Source organism: Syngnathus scovelli, chromosome 16 (genome assembly GCF_024217435.2).
Source record: "Syngnathus scovelli strain Florida chromosome 16, RoL_Ssco_1.2, whole genome shotgun sequence".
Taxonomy (NCBI): Eukaryota; Metazoa; Chordata; class Actinopteri; order Syngnathiformes; family Syngnathidae; genus Syngnathus; species Syngnathus scovelli.
In genome coordinates this window covers 4,359,124-4,376,624 of record NC_090862.1, presented here as the reverse complement: position 1 = coordinate 4,376,624, position 17,501 = coordinate 4,359,124, and the positions used below count along the sequence as shown (strand labels likewise).

General features: G+C 37.6%; 3 protein-coding genes across 7 annotated transcripts; 1 reads left to right on the top strand and 2 right to left on the bottom strand.

The window, feature by feature from the left end:
• The first annotated feature begins 401 nt into the window (after nucleotides 1-401).
• Nucleotides 402-3,422, top strand: smim22 (small integral membrane protein 22). Of its 2 annotated transcripts, none has more exons than XM_049745696.2 (4): nucleotides 402-563; nucleotides 1,329-1,470; nucleotides 1,670-1,734; nucleotides 1,941-3,422. In XM_049745696.2, the coding sequence occupies exons 2-4, from the start codon at nucleotides 1,341-1,343 to the stop codon at nucleotides 1,986-1,988; spliced, it is 243 nt and encodes an 80-aa protein (XP_049601653.1). In that variant the 5' UTR covers nucleotides 402-563; nucleotides 1,329-1,340; the 3' UTR covers nucleotides 1,989-3,422. The 2 variants fall into 2 exon arrangements, with proteins under 2 accessions (XP_049601653.1, XP_049601652.1); XM_049745695.2 differs by having other exon boundaries at nucleotides 447-613.
• On the bottom strand, nucleotides 2,630-7,548 carry rogdi (rogdi atypical leucine zipper). 3 transcript variants are annotated; one of them, XM_049745692.2, is made up of 12 exons: nucleotides 7,407-7,548; nucleotides 7,036-7,095; nucleotides 6,560-6,631; nucleotides 6,324-6,406; nucleotides 6,151-6,205; nucleotides 5,981-6,061; nucleotides 5,100-5,195; nucleotides 4,930-5,028; nucleotides 4,734-4,847; nucleotides 4,600-4,649; nucleotides 3,875-4,010; nucleotides 2,630-3,739 (listed from the first exon to the last, which is right to left on the bottom strand). In XM_049745692.2, exons 2-12 carry the CDS (start codon nucleotides 7,069-7,071, stop codon nucleotides 3,698-3,700), a joined length of 864 nt encoding a protein of 287 aa, XP_049601649.1. In that variant the 5' UTR covers nucleotides 7,072-7,095; nucleotides 7,407-7,548; the 3' UTR covers nucleotides 2,630-3,697. The 3 variants fall into 3 exon arrangements, with proteins under 3 accessions (XP_049601649.1, XP_049601647.1, XP_049601648.1); XM_049745690.2 differs by lacking the exon at nucleotides 7,407-7,548 and having other exon boundaries at nucleotides 7,036-7,395; XM_049745691.2 differs by lacking the exon at nucleotides 7,407-7,548 and having other exon boundaries at nucleotides 3,884-4,010; nucleotides 7,036-7,392.
• Nucleotides 7,549-7,835: 287 nt separating this feature from the next.
• Nucleotides 7,836-17,501, bottom strand: glyr1 (glyoxylate reductase 1 homolog (Arabidopsis)). Of its 2 annotated transcripts, XM_049745678.1 has the most exons (16): nucleotides 17,379-17,501; nucleotides 16,269-16,305; nucleotides 16,092-16,171; nucleotides 15,878-16,016; nucleotides 15,511-15,621; nucleotides 14,377-14,454; nucleotides 11,803-11,856; nucleotides 11,595-11,645; nucleotides 11,442-11,515; nucleotides 11,216-11,315; nucleotides 10,862-10,972; nucleotides 10,677-10,778; nucleotides 10,435-10,597; nucleotides 9,929-10,108; nucleotides 9,693-9,817; nucleotides 7,836-9,486 (listed from the first exon to the last, which is right to left on the bottom strand). In XM_049745678.1, exons 1-16 carry the CDS (start codon nucleotides 17,414-17,416, stop codon nucleotides 9,412-9,414), a joined length of 1,518 nt encoding a protein of 505 aa, XP_049601635.1. In that variant the 5' UTR covers nucleotides 17,417-17,501; the 3' UTR covers nucleotides 7,836-9,411. The 2 variants fall into 2 exon arrangements, with proteins under 2 accessions (XP_049601635.1, XP_049601636.1); XM_049745679.1 differs by lacking the exon at nucleotides 14,377-14,454.

Sequence of the window (17,501 nt, the reverse complement as noted above, 5' to 3'; positions counted from 1 at the left end):
AATAGTGCAGGAGGGTACTCATACAATTGCTCCCTATGCCCGGGGGTACACCTGCCCGTCTTGTGTCCCGACCTCCATGAGTTCGATCCCCGCATATGACGGTGTGATATTGGTGACCCCGAGTTAAACAACAAATGAGGACCCAGAAGTTTAGTAGAACTATATTTAAATGTCATCATGCGGTGTAATAACAAAAATAAAAAAAATAAAAAAAATCTCAGCACATAGGGTAGCTGCATACAAAAATAAAGTGCACATTTTAGCAACATAAACCACAATATCTAAAGTTTGCGCAACTTGCACTGTTCCCGTTGACTGCATTTAATGACTTGGACCAGTCGATGTTTCGCGACAATACAATCACGTGATGACTAAATTATAACCTGCATGCATGTAACCCACTTGATCGCACCTTGAGTTGTTTATTGAAGGCATTTCCTTACACGCCTCTTAGCAACCTCCAAACTGCATTTTAACGAACTGACTCTTGGTTAAAGATTTACTGCTCTGATTTTGTCTGAGGCAGCAGAGGCGGAGTCTATTGCGTCAAACAGGTGGATCAGGTCAGTAGAACCTTAAACACGGAAGAAATAAAACAAAACAGGAAAGACTGGTAAGCAGACAAGTACTAATAATGACAAATAATTATTTCTTATATATTGCATATACCTACTGAAATCTCTGAATTACTTTCACGTGTCAGTATCGTGTTTTTCTATTAATGGAGGGTAAGGATTCTGATAAAGTAGCGGTCTCCAGAAATGAACGGCGTGGATATATATGTTACAAATAAATACAAATACAGTCAGTACACGATATAGTTCCGCTTTCTATAGACTAGAATATTTCCATTTGAATGTATCAAAGGTATAATAATAATAATAATAATAATAATAATAATAATAATAATAATAATAATAATAATAATAATCATTATTATTATTATTATTATATTTTTGTGGACCGAGTATGTTACTGCGGTTTATGACATAAAAAGTTCAAAACATCAACGTTTCACACACATTTTGTTGGCATTTCCTGGTTCCAGGTAGTGCGTACATAAGCGATTAACAATTTACACAACAAATACAGTTGTAAAGGGTGAAGGGGCATCATTTCAGAAATAGGGGGGTCATTTTGAAGACTAATTGGGGTGGGTATTATGCAATAGCAACACTGAACACAAACATTTAATAAATTCTTGTCACAGTGACTAATCATGATTCAAAGGGATGGGGAAGTCATTGCAGTACCTGGAAATACAATATGATCACAATAAACATGCATTCTCATCAACTATGTCTTTTTTTTTTTTTTTTTTTTGGTAGCAAAGCAGTACCATGGGACAAGCAAGCACCCACGAGGACTTTGAGAGTCAGTTCAATGATGTAGTTTCCAGACTGGAGTCCAAACAGTTCTTTCAGTCTGAGTGGGACATTGGCTTTGGTGTCGTCTTCTTAGTCTTCATAGGTGAGGTTGGCTATTTTTTATTTATTTTTTTACTTCCAATGCCAGTGGACATGAGTTTTGCTATTTGCGAGCCGGCCTGGTCTCTATCCTAATGGATAGGTTCCACTGTATTTTTAAGTTCTATATTATTGATAATAATAAAATGATAATAATAAACTGAGGTGAAATCCTGATGATATGCTGCTATGTGTGCTGGCAGGTTTGATTACCCTGCTGGTCCTTCTGGTACTCATCCGCTGTTGTTGCTGCTGCTGCGATGAGAAGGTGAAAATTAACAACAAAAATAACACATACAATAAGTAGAAATAATTCAAGTTAGAACAGCACTTATAGTTAAAAATGCAATTAAATGTTCACTTTCTAGTTATGAAGATGATGCATGTGTCTTTACACTGAATTCCATATTTGATGAAGAGGCATGAATATAAAATGGATGATGAATTGTTGCTTTTGCTCTTCTATTCTAACAGCCTAAACGTCAGAGAGTTGGCATCGACAACATGTGTTTGGAACCATGATGGCTGAAAGCACAACGCAACTGGAGAGTTTGAATTAATATCTTTCATTTCAAAATCAGATTTTGTTTCAGCACCCAATGAATTGTCGACTTCTTTTGTACCTGTTGTGATTTTGTCCCAAATTAGCTTTGATTGCACTATGTTTGAATGCTTTGTGATGAATTGCCATTTTCTTTATTTTTTTTTTATATTTAACAAAATGCAAAACTTAAACAGCTTTCATATTTGTACTTCATAAAATGTCAGTGTATCATGTGTACAGTAACATAGTGGCGCACATTTAATTTTATATTCGCCATTCTCCAAACCTTCATTTGTTGCCTTCATATGTATTCAAATTTTTGGTGTTTATGTCAGCAAATTTCTTGCCATGGTCAAATCTGCTTGTTTTAGGAGCTCATCTGCCCAATCGAGGGCTAACACAGCTAATGCTGATCTGTGCATTCATTTTGCCAAAGTCTTCACTGGCTAATTTAAGACAAAAAAATTCTATTGCAGTGACAATTATGAACACTTTCATTACAAAGCCATCATATTGGAACAGAATTCAAAGCTAGTTATGCTATATATATTATTCAAAAGCTAATGCTAAAACTTAATCATAACAACATTCATTTAGTTAGGGAATGATGCATCGGAAATTTGATGATAGTACATGTACTCTTTATTGCACAGATAAATAAATTCTATATTCAAATCATTATTTTCGAAGTAAATAACACTTACTGGAATAATTTTGTTCATAAAAGGATATTTAGCCCAGAAGCCATTTTGACACTGTAGCTGAAAAATACGTGTTGCTGTCTGTCAAGTGCTAGTATAATTTTTTTTTTTAATGGTATGTTTGGGATTTTTAACACCATTTTTAGTATGTGACCTATGAAATCCTTCGTGACATGTCCAAATGGCTGCTGGGACAAAAGCCTTTTTAATAAGTATTTGGTTCACAGGGAATCAACAATATATGTGCAAAACATTTCAATAAATATATTCAGAACTGATTAGCTTATTTAAACAGGAATGTGATGAATGACACCCAATCGGGTGATTAACAAAAGACATGTTGATCTTAGTGCTGTTTTAGTATTCACATCGACAATTTTCAAAATTTGCAAACATCTCACAAACTATTCTAGTTTTATTGCACACTTTAGTGTGAATGTAAAGCTGGATTGTGACTTCTGCTAAAGCACAATAATCCTCAGCAGAACTGCATGTGGTTAAATTAATGCATTTTGATTCCGGTAAAATTCCCATAATTCTCATGAATAGTTTTTCACTTACCAAAATTTTGCATGTGAGGGAATCTATGAACATTTAAACTCATATCTCTGTGAATGGAAATGAACATTCCATAACCTGTCTCCCTTTGCATTATTTTCGCCCGAGTGCCGAGATTAGCGTTTACCCCCCCTCCCCAAAAAAAAACAACAACCCAACAACTGGAAAATACAACATGACAGATACTTGCGACATTGCTTGAACATAAAAATAACTCAAATAAAAACATTCATTCAAAAAGAGGTTGTAGTCAGTCCTGTGAAATGCAAAACATAAGAGGAATGTTGGTCACAAAATGAAAACACGTTTGTCGCGTCTAACTGGCTTCATGCAACACTTGAAACTGGCTTGAGAATAGCTACCAATAAATAAGAGCATGTCCATCACACTTGTGTGGTTGTTTAAGTCAGACATTGACTGCGAGGTGATTAGAAAGGTCTGTAGTTCCAAAAACTGGAAAAGACAGAAATCTGCAGGGACACAAGGATACTTTGTTAGTCATGCCTCCCATAAAAGTTTTTTTTTTTTTTATCTACTATGGACAAAAAGAGTCAACGTGAAGTAGACCATGTTTTTTTAGGTGCACACTAAATAGTGAAGCTTACATGACACACCTTGTCTTTGAGCTGCTGACAAAGTTGTAGTGAAATGGTGAAAAACACCAGCGTATCGTTGAGCCAGGGGACGACACACTCCACCTTGTGCACGTGGCTCACCTCAAACCGGTTGTTGTTGAGCTCACTGGGAAGAAGCGACAAAAAAAAAAAAAAAAGAATTGACAACATACACTACAATACCGTATTTTACGGACTATAAGGCGCACCTAAAAACCGAACATTTTCTCAAAAGCCGACAGTGCGCCTTATAGTCCGGTGCGCCTTATATATGGACCAAATTCCTAAATTTAAACTGGCCCAAAGCATTGTGTCATGAAATCAATCATAAGTGGCCCGCTGAAGACTATGACTCATGAATTAAAAAGATTATAAAGTAATTTGTTGCCTCTGAAGTTGAAATAAAAAAGATAAAATGGAGAATGATTTGATTTGGATTAAAAATCTGGTGCGCCTTATATAAGAACAAAGTTTTCAAATGGGCCATTCATTGAAGATGCGCCTTATAGTCCGGTGCGCCTTATAGTCCGGAATATACGGTAATTGTATTCACCTCACCAACTGTCCATTATTTCTATAGACATTTTTATATTGTGTTATTTAGTCCTCAATTTAGCCCAATGTGCGAAACAATGGCCTAGCCCAACTAGAAACTAAATGAATAGATGGAATGACTTGCCACAAAACAACACACAAACAAATTAGTTTCATCTTACAACATGGCCCCAGGATTGTGCAGCACAGAGCTTCCAGATGGTTTGAAATTCTATCAAGGAGGAAGAACAAAAACAACAAATATTTTAGTTCATGCGAGTATTTGAATGAATTGGACTTCATCGTGTGTTCAAACCTTGGTGGTGTTGGGAGGCAGGACGTGAAGCTGATAGACGGTGAGACACAGTTTGCTCAAGTTGATGTAAAAATTCACCATTACGTCACCAGGCATGGGAGGAGTGAACATTTTCTGATGGAGGGATGGCAAACAATTGTCTCACTGCATTCAAGTGTCTGAGCCTAATAAGTCTTAAGTGGAAAAAATATTGTACCATCAACCCACTAGTGGCCAATTCAGGCAGTGTCATGGACGCTGGGGTGGTTAGGCGGTTTCTTGCACGTGTCAGCTGGAGCATCACAGCGTCCATTAGCTAAAGCGACAATAGAAAGGTGAGCTTAGGTATCACTACATAATACATGCACGTTGATACATTGTGCAAACCTTGTTCACTTCTGCCCCTGTTTTGAAGTCATAATTCTCATCATGGCTGCTTAACAACTGAAGAGCCTGCGTGACATGGTTTCGTGCATCCTGGATCTGACACAAGAGAGGAGAAGTTGTCAGAGGATTTGGAGAGAATCTTTCTCTTCTGTCCACATTCAGGAGAACGTGCAAACATCAAAGTAGCCGGCAGCTAACCAACTGTCATATTCTTCAAACTATATTATGCTTATTTTGGATGTTTGCAAACCTTGTCACGCGAGTCTACAACACTTTTTGTGTTTATTTAAGAGCTAGCGGACATTATTAGTTAAAGTTTCACATGACAATTTGAAGTCTCGATGAGCTATAACTAGCAAAAAAAAACAAATATTACAATATTAACCAAAAAATAAGCCAATCCTTTTAATGATATAATTGCGTAAGGATGGGAGAGCCAAATCTCATGTAAATTTTGGTTAGCAGGGATTATAATTATCTATCGTGTAGGTGCATCACAATAAATTAAACTATTGTGGAAAACTTTATTTTATTTCTGCAGTTCAATGCAAAAAGTGAAACTGGATAAATAGATCCATTTCAAACAGATTAAAATATTTCATAATTTTGATGATTATACCTTGCAGCCAACCAAAGCAAATAGAGTATTATTAATAGTACTAATGAATAAATAAACTGCATATTTGGCAGTATTTTCCTTATCAGTTAATTACAGATTCATTCAACTGTTTTGAAATGTCTCAGGAATTTGAACTTGATATGAACTGTGATCTGAGAAGGTTTGCTTGAATGTGTTGTTGATGAAATTTTTTAAACAAATACCAACATTGTGTCATTTCCCGAGGAGACGTTATTTGAACCATGCAGTTTAATTAACATACCTGCTGGAGTTTCCACTGCTTGTCCTCCCTAAACTGGAAGTGTAGCACTTGACTACTCTTTGCAACCTTTAAATTGATGTCCTGTTTAAAGTAAAAACAAATGAGAAAATGGTGAAACAAATGGTGCTTAACCTTTCACACAAAGACATTGCAAAACAGCTCAAGCTCACCGCTTGAGTCAGAGCTTCTCCCTGTAGTGTCAGCACTCCTTTCACCTGATCCATGCTGCAGAACATGTTTTTTTTTAGTTTTTGTGATAAACATCTTCATGTGGAACCCATGACTTCCATAGACAGAATACCAAACAGACCGAGTCATTAAATAAAATGGTAATTGGCATTACGTTGAGCTGCCCAGGATGAAATTTTCCTGTTTGAGCTGACTCTCCAGGCCAGGCGTCAGCATGGTGAAACGTCTTGAAGCCTCCTGGTGAGGAGCAAAACAAAAAAAATGCAGGCATCAGGAAAAAGCAGTCAATCTACTCAGAAGCTGATCAATAAAAATTGATGATGACTTTTGAACCGTGCAATAATACTAGTCAGCCTCAACTCGAGATGAGAACTAATTTAAAAGTCTTACCTTGAGGACATCCTGCAACTGCTTAAGAACAGCATGTACTTCTTCTTTAAGAAGCCAGTTGAATTCCTCCTCCTATTATAAATTGAATCAGACAAATATGAGGCATTACAATACAAAATGACAGTATATTTTTATTTGGACACTATAGCAGTCAGTTACACTAGTAAAATAAAATAAAAAAAAATACAATGACACAATTTCATCAGCATTAATTCCGACGTTAGGTTCGGTCGGGCCTCCCCGCCACCATAACAACACAAACGTGACAGTGCAAGCTTGCTTTTTCTGCACCTGCATCCTATGGTGACTATATTTTAAACTTTACAATGCATAACTGCAGCAAAAGTAGCAATGCAATTATTTAGTCAAGCAACGTGGGCATTTTGGTTGCCGCTCTTTAATAAATCCAGTCAGTGAATGAGTGACGCGGCTAGCTGCCCTGCAGACGAACACAAAAAACATAATCAGCATCTTACCAGAACTGCTCGCTCCACTTGACTGGCAGACGACATCTTGGGGAGTTCGGACAGGGATCTCTGTGGATTGAGCATGTTGAGCAGAAAAAAAAAGGCAACACTTGGATAGTAAGCTTTGAACACAATCCCTAAGTGTCCTTCCTTTGGTTACGCTTTCTTCCTAGCACTCGTTAGCAGATAAATTGCTGCCTTCACGGACAATGAGAATTCCCGGACACCAGAGGGTTTTAAACCCACTAACAATGGAAGACAGCTTTACAGACATTACACATTATATGTGAAAACGTCACAACGTGACATAGTTAAATAAAAAAATATAATTTACATCTATCTACATTTTAATGTCAACTTGAAAAGGTCTGCCAACTTACCTCTCTGGATACAGGCTGATGTTTAAAACGTAATCCTATTTATGAAAAAATAAATTATTATCATACGTGAGATAAGTCAATGAATTGACAACACGGAAATATATACTGCGAGTTCCAAAAAAGCGGAGAACTTGAATGCAACATATCTTGGTCATACGCTCAGAATTAAGTGAGTGATCCCGCCCATTTAACCATATTAGGAAGACTTCCGCAGTTCGTCAGTTAATGTTTGTAGCAGATCTGAGCGATCCTATTGGTCAAAAGATAAGACATGAGAGAAAAAATACATATATATATTCCTCAGACTTCCATAAATGTCTTTGCCTCACTCACCTTACAGCGATTAATAGGATGTCTGACTCTAAATGGTGTAAAAAATTATTTGTGGAAATAAAGGTAACACCAACAAAAAAACAATACTTCTGCCAGTAACGAGGAAAGGATTTATTTAAACAGCACAAAAGCCTTAATAATTTCACATGTACAAATCATAAATATCCCCCAAATCACCAAAGGTTGTCATCCTTAAACTGCTTCCAAATTATTGACATGTGATTTGATAAATCAGATTTTCAATTTACACTTCTACATTAGGACAAAACTGTTAATTGGCTTTAAAGAGTCAAAATTGTTTAGGCCAGTAATTGAAGATATAAAATGTTTTGTAATCAAACTCCTGGTGCTATTTACATCTGGCTTTTAAAATACCCTCAAACAGTGTATTTGGAAAGTAAAACCTTCCAAGTTGAAAAATTACTGAATGGTATGCTGGACTATTAAGCATGCATCTTAAATCTATCGTCATTCATAGATGAACCTGATTCTTCTGCTGGAAAAACAAAAAAAAAACAAAACCATGGCGCTCATTTTTATGCAAGAAAACAATTATCTAAACTTACTTTCTGGCATCGCTGTGTCCATCTATTCATCTTAGCATAAGGGTACCAGTGACTGAACAACGAAAATGAAAATTTGCTGCTAAGAATATTTTATTTATTCTGCAGCTTTCAGTCAGTTAAACAATTCTCAGTTATATAAAAGTGATTCCTCAGAGTTTCTTTTCATTTTTACCCAATCAAACAATGTCCAATGTTGCCTTACAGAACATTGGCAATATATTTTTTTTCCTCCAAACAATCAAAAAAAAAAAATCCTGATTGACATTAGGGGCCATCTCATTTAAAATACAACTCAAAAGTGGATTCCCCTCATGCCAGGATAATATACATTTATAAAATGAAATAAAAGAGGAAAATAACTGAGAATTCCAAATTAAAAAAAACAAAACAAAATATGCAGGAATATCAATATTGATGAGAACGTCTAATTCTTACTGCATTTTAAGGCTGTTGTCCTAATTGTGGTTAGGAAATACAATAAACTTCTATGTAAAAATTTCAACTGTCTGTTATATACGGAAATATGCCACAACCAAACCACACAAATAAAAATAAATAAATCCAATGAAAGTGTTCAGGGAGTATTATATTAAGGCAATGCAGTGGCATGTTCTCGGTTTCACTCTTGGAATTTGAGCTATTCAAAGAAAAGAGTTTAGACAAACTTAAATGACCTCATTTGCACCTAAAAATATTCGGGGTGATGCATTCAAAACCTAACTGCAAATCATGTGGACAACCTGCTCTTCAGTGGTTCTAAACGTCTCGATCGCGCCCTCGCAAACAAACCTAGGCACGTTACTTTCGCCACTAGTCTGATGTCAGAGGTCTGTTAAGATGGCCTCCACTTGCAGTAGTACAAGAGCGGTAATCACACATCATCCCCCTCATTTAAATCAGTGCAATGTTCAATGTTTCCTTATCGTGAAGAAATTGCAATCCCATCAGTTGAGGGCATATAACCGAGCGGGCACAAAAACAAAGGGGATAACTCTGTAAAATAAAACGAGAATTAAAAGGATAAAACGTGTTACATCAAGAGGAGAGAGAAAAACGTGGGAGGGATTAAAGACTGTGTGGTCCAGACAGTTAAGTCACACCTCAATCTAATGAATGTAGGCTCGGTAGACGGCAGAAATATCATTGTCTGACTGGTCCAGTGCCTTGGCCCTCTTGTACACCTATAAAAATAAAAACAAAGATGATGAAACCCAGGTTGGGTCAGAACACACAAGAACAACTACAGAGTGGCTCCATAAAAATTAGACCCAGACGACTCATGGCGTTTTTCTTCTTTTGCAACCCATTGTAGAAAGTAGTAGAATTGATATCTTCTTTTATTTTGAAGGAAGAACAAAAGAGCAACACGACACAAAGTAAAAAGTACCTCATTGGCAGCTGCAGCCATTGGGGTAGGATGGTTGGCCATATCCCCCATGGAGATGGCAAGCCTTAAATCTTTCTGAATGTGCTTCAAATAGTAGTCTGGCTTAAAGTTGCCTTGTAGAATATCTAGGTAAGGCAACAAAAAAAAAAAAACCCACATGAATAATATCCGTGTATATTGCATCATTTTGACTAAAACAGACAAGCTGTCTTTAAAACCACATGGACTTGACTTACTTTGACATTTCTGGTCCACAAAGGTACTCGCCATCTGGCCCTGGCATAGAATGTCCAAGAAGGTCTGCTGTGATTGGCCTGTAGCCTGGGCCAGAGTGAGTCCTTCAGCGATGGTGGCCATGAAGCTGCCCTGCACCATGTTAAGGATGAGCATCATTCTTGCTGCGTTACCTGCTTCACCTTTTGAAATAAAAATGGCACATTTTAGAACACACACACAAAAACACCACTGAGATTACGTCGTTTTATTGTTGTTGCTCTTTAAACTTATGCAACCGCATTACTTGAGTTCTTTATTTACCATTTGTAAAATGTAATTTTATTCGCTTCTATTTCCGGTTCTCATAATTATACGTGGCTTAAGTGTAGAAAAATAAACACATATAGTTTGCTATTATTTTGTGGATGCCGTTTACATATTAGTGAACTCAACAGACAGAATTTGATGATATATATCTTTAACAGTGTAAGTGACACAAAAAAACAAAAAGATGGCCGCCACATACCCAAGAAGAAGGAAGTCTTGCCCATAGCTTGGAAGCAGCTGCTGCAGTCCTCATAAACAGTTCGGTCACCGGCTGCCAAGATGACCAACATCCCGTCATTAGAGAGCTGCTGGCTTCCGGCCACCGGAGCCTCCAGGAAACGACCACCCCGCGATGTGACGAGCTGATTCCAACAATACATGTCACAAATTAAAGCCTACAATGTTGTCGACACAAAAGCACACTATTGTGGGTTGACCAACCTGGGAGAGTTCTGTAATAGTCTCCGGGTCAACTGTACTCATCTCGACATAGCATTTGCCCGGCCTGATTCCCTGCAGCACTCCACTGGGACCCAAAACCAACTGGATCAAAACACACAAAAAACATTTGTATCTGCAAAACCAAAACCATCAATTCGGGTTTTTCTTTTTTTGGTCAAACTCACATCTCGGGCAGCTTTTGGGTCAGAGACACAAGAGAATGTGATGTCACACATTGAAGCCACTTCTGCGGGAGTCCGACCCAACCTGGCTCCTTCTTGGATGAACAGATCGCACTGGAACACATAAAGGACCCGGTTCAAAACGGCTTAACTGACTACATTCTAAAAATGAGTTACCATCAAAACTATTTCTGCATATTATTTGGATTAAAGAGCATCAGGATAAGAGTTCCGTATTTATTATTACAGCAATACAGCCGTGGTCAGAGCCACAGAAAGGGGAAGACCCATATTTGGTGATTTTGTAACACCTTTTTTGACACATCCTGTGGGCAAGATTGCTTTCGAACATCCTACCTTTTCTGCTGTGCGGTTCCAGACTGTCACAACGTGACCCATTTTCAACAGGTTCGATACGATGCCGCTACCCATCAGCCCCAGACCGAGAAACCCTATCCTGGAGGTAAAAGAGAAAAAAAAAAACTGGTGATCCGAATGGATAAAAACCCCAAACCCTAGAAACCACTTCAAATTCTTCTAAAATTGCAAATTTCTATTTTTTTTACATCAAACGTCCTCCTACCTTTTATCTGTCGGTGTGATGCTGCCATTGATGGCCGTGCTGTCTGCCGCTTGAATGGATGTTGATGCTGTGTCCTGTAAAAATCAAAAATCTTTCTGAGTGAATGTAATTTGATTTCAAAACGATATATTTTTCAAAGTCGCTCCACTGTACCTCTTCAATAATTTTTAGACGCTTGCTTATCGGTTCCATGGATGAGGCAGGCTAATGGGACACAGCAATATAGGATGTATAAAATGTTATTTATGTATTTGACACAAAGCAGCTGAGCTTCCCATTTTGAGATGCATAAGTGGATTTAGGAAAAAAGCAGACAATCTAGATTAGCTTTCAAGTTCCAATGCTCAACAAATACTCTTACCTTCTCAGACTGGCTAAGCAAGAAATGATGAAAATGTGGGTCATCCTTCACAGGCTGTAACAGAATAAGGAATTCATTGGAAGGTGCTCTTTTGGAAAGGTACCAAACTGCACACACACAAACCAGCATAATAAATAAGGCCACAATTGGTCTTTCTGTGACCGTTTGGAATGACTTGTTTTGCTGCTAGAAAGCAAAATGTCATTTCAATCCCAGAATATCCATCCATTTAACGCTTGCCCTCATTTGGATCACAACAACAACAATTGACCCTGACACTTATGTAAATATCAGTCATCAATGAATCCAGCATGCTTGTTTTTGGAAATGTGGGATAAAGCCTGAGTACCAGGGGGAAACCCCCATAAACCAAGATTCAAAGTTCTACAACAACTAGATACACAGGAAAAAAAAAAAGATGGCCGCCAACAACAAATGTTAAAGGGAAAAAGAAATTCAATAACATTTTAGATGAATTTTCATTTTACATCGTAAACAGGGGTGCACAAATACCAGAACGTGCATAATCGGCAAATCAGCTCAAATTGCAAGTCACTGTGTGTTTACTTGAGACGAAGAGTGACATTTTACAATTCAGTTTATAGTAATTCTGTCTATTATTGGCTGTATACCTTTTGTTATAATGTATCTTTGCAAAAGTTCTTTTCGAGGATGGTAAACCTTAAAACACATGAGAGCAATAGACTGTTGTGAAAATGATGGACTGGGCAAATCGAAATGTCATCATAATTTAGATTCTGACTTTTTAAGATCATAGAAATATCAGAATCGAAGAAAAAAAATATTCAAGTGCTGAACGGCATTAGGGAGGGGGGTTGAATTAAAGTTCCGGTGCTGCACTGCATTGCTTGCAGCATGTGACTTATTAAATGATCTTCTGCCCTCACTGAGAATGCTTTAGCTTTTTAAATCACATCCCAGTTGGAATTTTCTGGAAAACTAACCACGCAACAGAAGGAATTAGACCACTGTAAACACAAGAACAACTTTCTATTGCCATTTTAATGCTAGCAACTCAATTAAAAATCCGGCTAGCAAAAATTGTATTATACAAATTATGTGACTTTTTAACCCCCACAAAATGACCAAAGGCTGGTAAAAAAAAAAATCTAGTGAAACAATGCTCTTTGTGTTATGAATGAAGTTGAAGCACACTTTTGCTACAAGCTGCATGAGAACAGCATTCCTCCCCAATTTCTATACTTTGCTTCTCACTCTTAGAAAATCAAAATCAACGCTGCTGTCTTCTCAAAAATGGTATTGATGTAAACACCCAAGTTGGGGAGCATACCCAGGTCTGGGACCAACTAACCAGCCACTGAGCTAAAACTTCAGTTGTCGTCGGCCTTGTAACCTACTCACCAATTGCCGGCTGCCATGTTGGATTTTGGCTGTGGGCTCATTTTCCCCATGTCAAAGCACCACTTTCCGCTCAGTACAGTTGTTGCGGGAATGTTAAGCCTTTTCGACTAAAACTAAAATGGCGCTGTACATTTTCCACACATTCCTTCCGATTAATAACACACTTCACTTTCATGGATTATACCCCAAAAAACAAGCAGCTGTATGGCAATGGTTGGAATAAAGACCTCCTGTTAACATTGACAAATATAATGATTGGCAACTCCACTAAAGTACAGTTCACACTCATTTGGAGGAGAAAGGGGCTCACTTAATTTGAGCTGAAGCTAATCTGAGGATTCAGCAGTTAATAAAAGTACTACGTCCCTTACTACACGAGTTTTTTTTAATTAAATTTAAAGTTAGGCAGATAAAAATAGACACATTAAAGTCCATGCTTTGAATAATGGACTAACGCAAATTATTTGAAAACAAAATATTTGATTTTTTTTTTAATGGGAATGTTTTGGTGTGAATGATATTTTCAAATGCAGTTACCCATTTGCGTTATATCGTTTTATCTCTCAAATGCTGTCGGGGGGGAAAAAAAAAAAAACTTACTTTAAACTTTCTATCCATCCATGGTCATAAACTGCTGAAGCCACATATTAGGTTCAACTAAACCCTAGAAGAGTGATTCTCAACTGGTGAGTTGGGACCGAACAGTTGGCTGAGGATTCATTCAAAGTGGGTCACGCGCACTTTGTAAAAATAAAAGAAGGGTTGCTTCACACAAATACTGTATTTTTCAAAGGCAAATATTTTCCGAGGCAAATTTTTATCATTTATCTTAATTTATGTAAAAGTGGGCCGCGCCTTTACGACGACAGTTAGATGCGAGTCCCATTTGGCAACAGTTGAGAACCACAGCTACAACCCATGCTTTCAAGTCGCTTGGTGGTTAGGTAAAAATCATATGTTCTCAATGAACTCAAAGAAAAATCAGCCCTTTGAAAGCCTCGACACACTCAAATGTGTCAAAACCGAAAGGGCGGAACCAAACAGAATCAGTGGTCAAAGTGCAAGCACCAAAAGGTCAGAAGGGAAAAGTCGGCATAGTTGTTCATTAAAGCCAAGGGTTAAATTGAGGGAGAAGAAGGGCAAAGGCAAAGCAAGCTTGGTGGGAAGTATGGGTGGGATGGGTTCACCTACACTGCTTTCCCATTTGAATCCAGATGCAGCCCCCAGCCTCTCAATAGTGGACGGCTCAGGGTCAGAGTCAGTTAAGTCCTTTAAGGAGGAAAGAGACACACGTTCACCTTTTAAAACAGAGGGTGAATTTGCTGAGATCTCCGGGGCCTACCCATTTCAAATAGGACAAAACCACAAGTTTTTAAGTTTTCAAAATACCAATGTTAAAATGACCTCCAATGTGACAGACAACAAATGACATGAACATTAACTCAAATCGAATACATACAAATGTGAGAAGCGACCACTAGTCTGAATTTCCAAACGATGTTGAAAATGAATCATTGGCATACTAATGATCCGAAAAGTATTCGAACCAAAGAAAAATGATTGTGAGGTTTTGAACACACCCTGCGTTGTCCCCACACTCTGAATGCACCGTGTTGCTTGCAGCAACCATGTGACATGGATGGAATTTATCTTTACACCCCAGTTGGAGTGTAATAAACAAACATTGAATCTTGAAATAAGGGACATACTTCAATAAAAAAATAAAAAAAATCGCTATAACTATATCCATTGTACCAACTATATCCATTAAAGCAAAACATAAAAATAACTTGACTAAAGGTTTGCAAGGGCAAAAAATAGGTGCAAACCAAGAGAGTCATCCGAAGAAAATGACTTTTAATAATTTGTTACTTTAGAGGTGTGCATCAAACTGACCTTAAACCTTTTCAGCCATACTTTTGAATGATGCAAAACTCAGCCAACGCAATTTATGTTGAATTTGAACTACGTACATAACCCCTGCCACGATGCACGGGAACTTCTCGCAATTTTGATCATTATGCAGATGCCCGGGAGCTCCTGGCTAGCAGATCAGCTTTTGCATCGGTTTGGATATGCACTCGAGTTTGCCTGGATTTTTTTTTTTTTTTTTTTGCATGTGGACCCATTTATTAGATTAGGCACAACATGCATGTTTAATCTGTTAATGCAATTGAGTTCCCGCAGTTTACATCTTTAAAGGCATGGACTGTTTGCAGATGTCTGTGACAATGTATTTTTAGTGTTAATGTAGTGCTCAGTGTGGGTCCTTTGTGACTAATTGACAGAACAGACATTTTTCTTGTCCAACTCTGTCTTACTGACCTTCTCAGATGGGTCCCTCAAGGCACTGAGATCCTCATCGTCCTCATCCAGTATTTTTAGTGGTTTCTTCGGAGTCTTCTTTCCTTTGGAGTCTCCTTTACCTTCAGCGTTCTTTAAAAAAAAAAAAAAGATTCCGATTTTACTTGCCGATATACAACTGATCTTTAGACATGTATTTTAGAATAGTAGATTTTTATCTGTGTCATTACAATAAAGTGGCAATATCCAAAACAAGGTCACCTTGGGGGAATCGGGTCTAAAGATCTAATACTGTATGGAATGAAACGTACACTACAGATATTCTGAGAAATTGATTGATTTGGCATTGCCCCTCAATGATAATCCTTTTATTAGGCAAGTCACTCACCTGTTCTTTCCCCTTTGATTTTTTGAGAAAGTCTTCCACTGCATCGACAGCCTGCTGGAAGCGTTTGCCTTTATTTATCTTGATCATTTCCTCTTTATGAGGGTGGTAGGGCTTCAGCTGCTCCACTTTGATCCAAGCACTGAAAAGAGAATTGTAATCATACGCACTTATTGAAGAACAAGCTCAGTAAAGACGTATGCTGATATTGACTTACTGGTCTTCAGTTCCAAAGAATTTCACAAAGTGGCATTTTTTGCCCCGTGGCTTTTTCAGATCCTTGGGCGGGCTCACAATCTACATTGAAAATAAATATAAATGTAATAAAAAGCACTAGTGACAGTTATTGTTTTTGTTGAAGCCATAAATACATGGTTTTGCCATCTGTATTTACCTTTCCTGGCCATGGTGGATAGCGGCCAAGTTTCCCCCTGAAATTAAAGTATTTCGCCACTGTTTAATGTAGAAAAATACTATGCAGAAACGTAGTGCTATTTTAAAATTGTTTTAAATTTTTTTTGAAAACAATTGTTTTAGGATGTTGGATACTTCGACATATATAGACAAGATATTTCAAAATTGGGTTGACGATTACGGAATCAACAAAGTAGCACAAATTCAAACTAATTTATAAACTGCTCGTTTTTTTGCATTTAATTCTACTTTTGTATACTAGTAAATAACCAATGCCGTTTAAATTACATGAATTTTTGACAGATTTGTTGACAATTACAACGTCAAATGTTGGAGGAATAAAATCGGGCAAAATTTGGCTTTCTACAAGGAAATATTCAAAAACATTCTATATTATATGAAGGGTTACAGTTAGCAAGAAAACCACTCTTCATAGAAAAATGTTCGGTACTTAATGTCCCTTTTGTTTTCTGCATTACTGTACAAGTCTACAACAAGGGGAGGAGCATTTTCGACGAGAAACGCAATCAAGTGAAATATAGGCCACCGTTAAGAGCAGCTTGATATACATATCGTTTCAATAATACATAAGTCACAATAAATAAACTGGTTAAACACGAAAGAAATGCTTCGGATTGAACGAGTGGACGGATAAGAGAGTTAACGCCTCCGTGCTAACCTAGATTTCCGCTTAATCAACCGTGCCTACTAACGCTCGTCTTTAAGGCAGGAAATTATACAACACGTCAACTCCAATACGAACTTTAAAGTAAAGATCGTGGCAGTGAATTACGTGGTCAGAATAGCATCCACAAAACGAGATTTAATTGGGGGGGAAAATCCATAATTTGAACATCTGCAGGTTTTTCCGCTAATGTTAGCAAGGAGCTAGCAACGAATGTTGAGTCAGCTTGGCTAACAATTTGTTTGGGTTGTCCATCAACTAACCAGCTGGCTACCACTTGACGGATTTACATTTAGTTCGTGCTTAATTCTGTTAATTTTTGATATAATAAAAAAAGCAAAATAGATGAAAGTAGAGACCATAGCGAGTTAAAAGTGGCATGTTTTAACATTTAAAGGAGCTCACCATACTAGATCTCCGATTCTCAGATGCACCGTCGCCATCTTGCAACACTAATAAAACGTCGCAACGAATGAGAGGAAAAGACAACACTTCACACACCCACTAAACACAAAGCGAAGCCCCGCC

Excerpts from the sequence above, each read along its gene's own strand:
- smim22 (XM_049745696.2), top strand. The coding sequence starts at position 1,341 with ATGGGACAAGCAAGCACCCACGAGGACTTTGAGAGTCAGTTCAATGAT. Across the intron at positions 1,471-1,669 it reads CGTCTTCTTAGTCTTCATAG|GTTTGATTACCCTGCTGGTC; the intron begins GTGAGGTTGGCT and ends GTGTGCTGGCAG. Across the intron at positions 1,735-1,940 it reads GCTGCTGCTGCGATGAGAAG|CCTAAACGTCAGAGAGTTGG; the intron begins GTGAAAATTAAC and ends CTATTCTAACAG.
- rogdi (XM_049745690.2), bottom strand. The coding sequence starts at position 7,110 with ATGCTCAATCCACAGAGATCCCTGTCCGAACTCCCCAAGATGTCGTCT. Across the intron at positions 5,029-5,099 it reads CAGGGGCAGAAGTGAACAAG|CTAATGGACGCTGTGATGCT; the intron begins GTTTGCACAATG and ends TTGTCGCTTTAG. Across the intron at positions 3,740-3,874 it reads TCAAAGACAAGGTGTGTCAT|ATTTCTGTCTTTTCCAGTTT; the intron begins GTAAGCTTCACT and ends GTGTCCCTGCAG.
- glyr1 (XM_049745678.1), bottom strand. The coding sequence starts at position 17,416 with ATGGCGACGGTGCATCTGAGAATCGGAGATCTAGTATG. Across the intron at positions 16,172-16,268 it reads ATCCACCATGGCCAGGAAAG|ATTGTGAGCCCGCCCAAGGA; the intron begins GTAAATACAGAT and ends TTTTCAATGTAG. Across the intron at positions 9,818-9,928 it reads TGTGGACCAGAAATGTCAAA|ATATTCTACAAGGCAACTTT; the intron begins GTAAGTCAAGTC and ends TGCCTTACCTAG.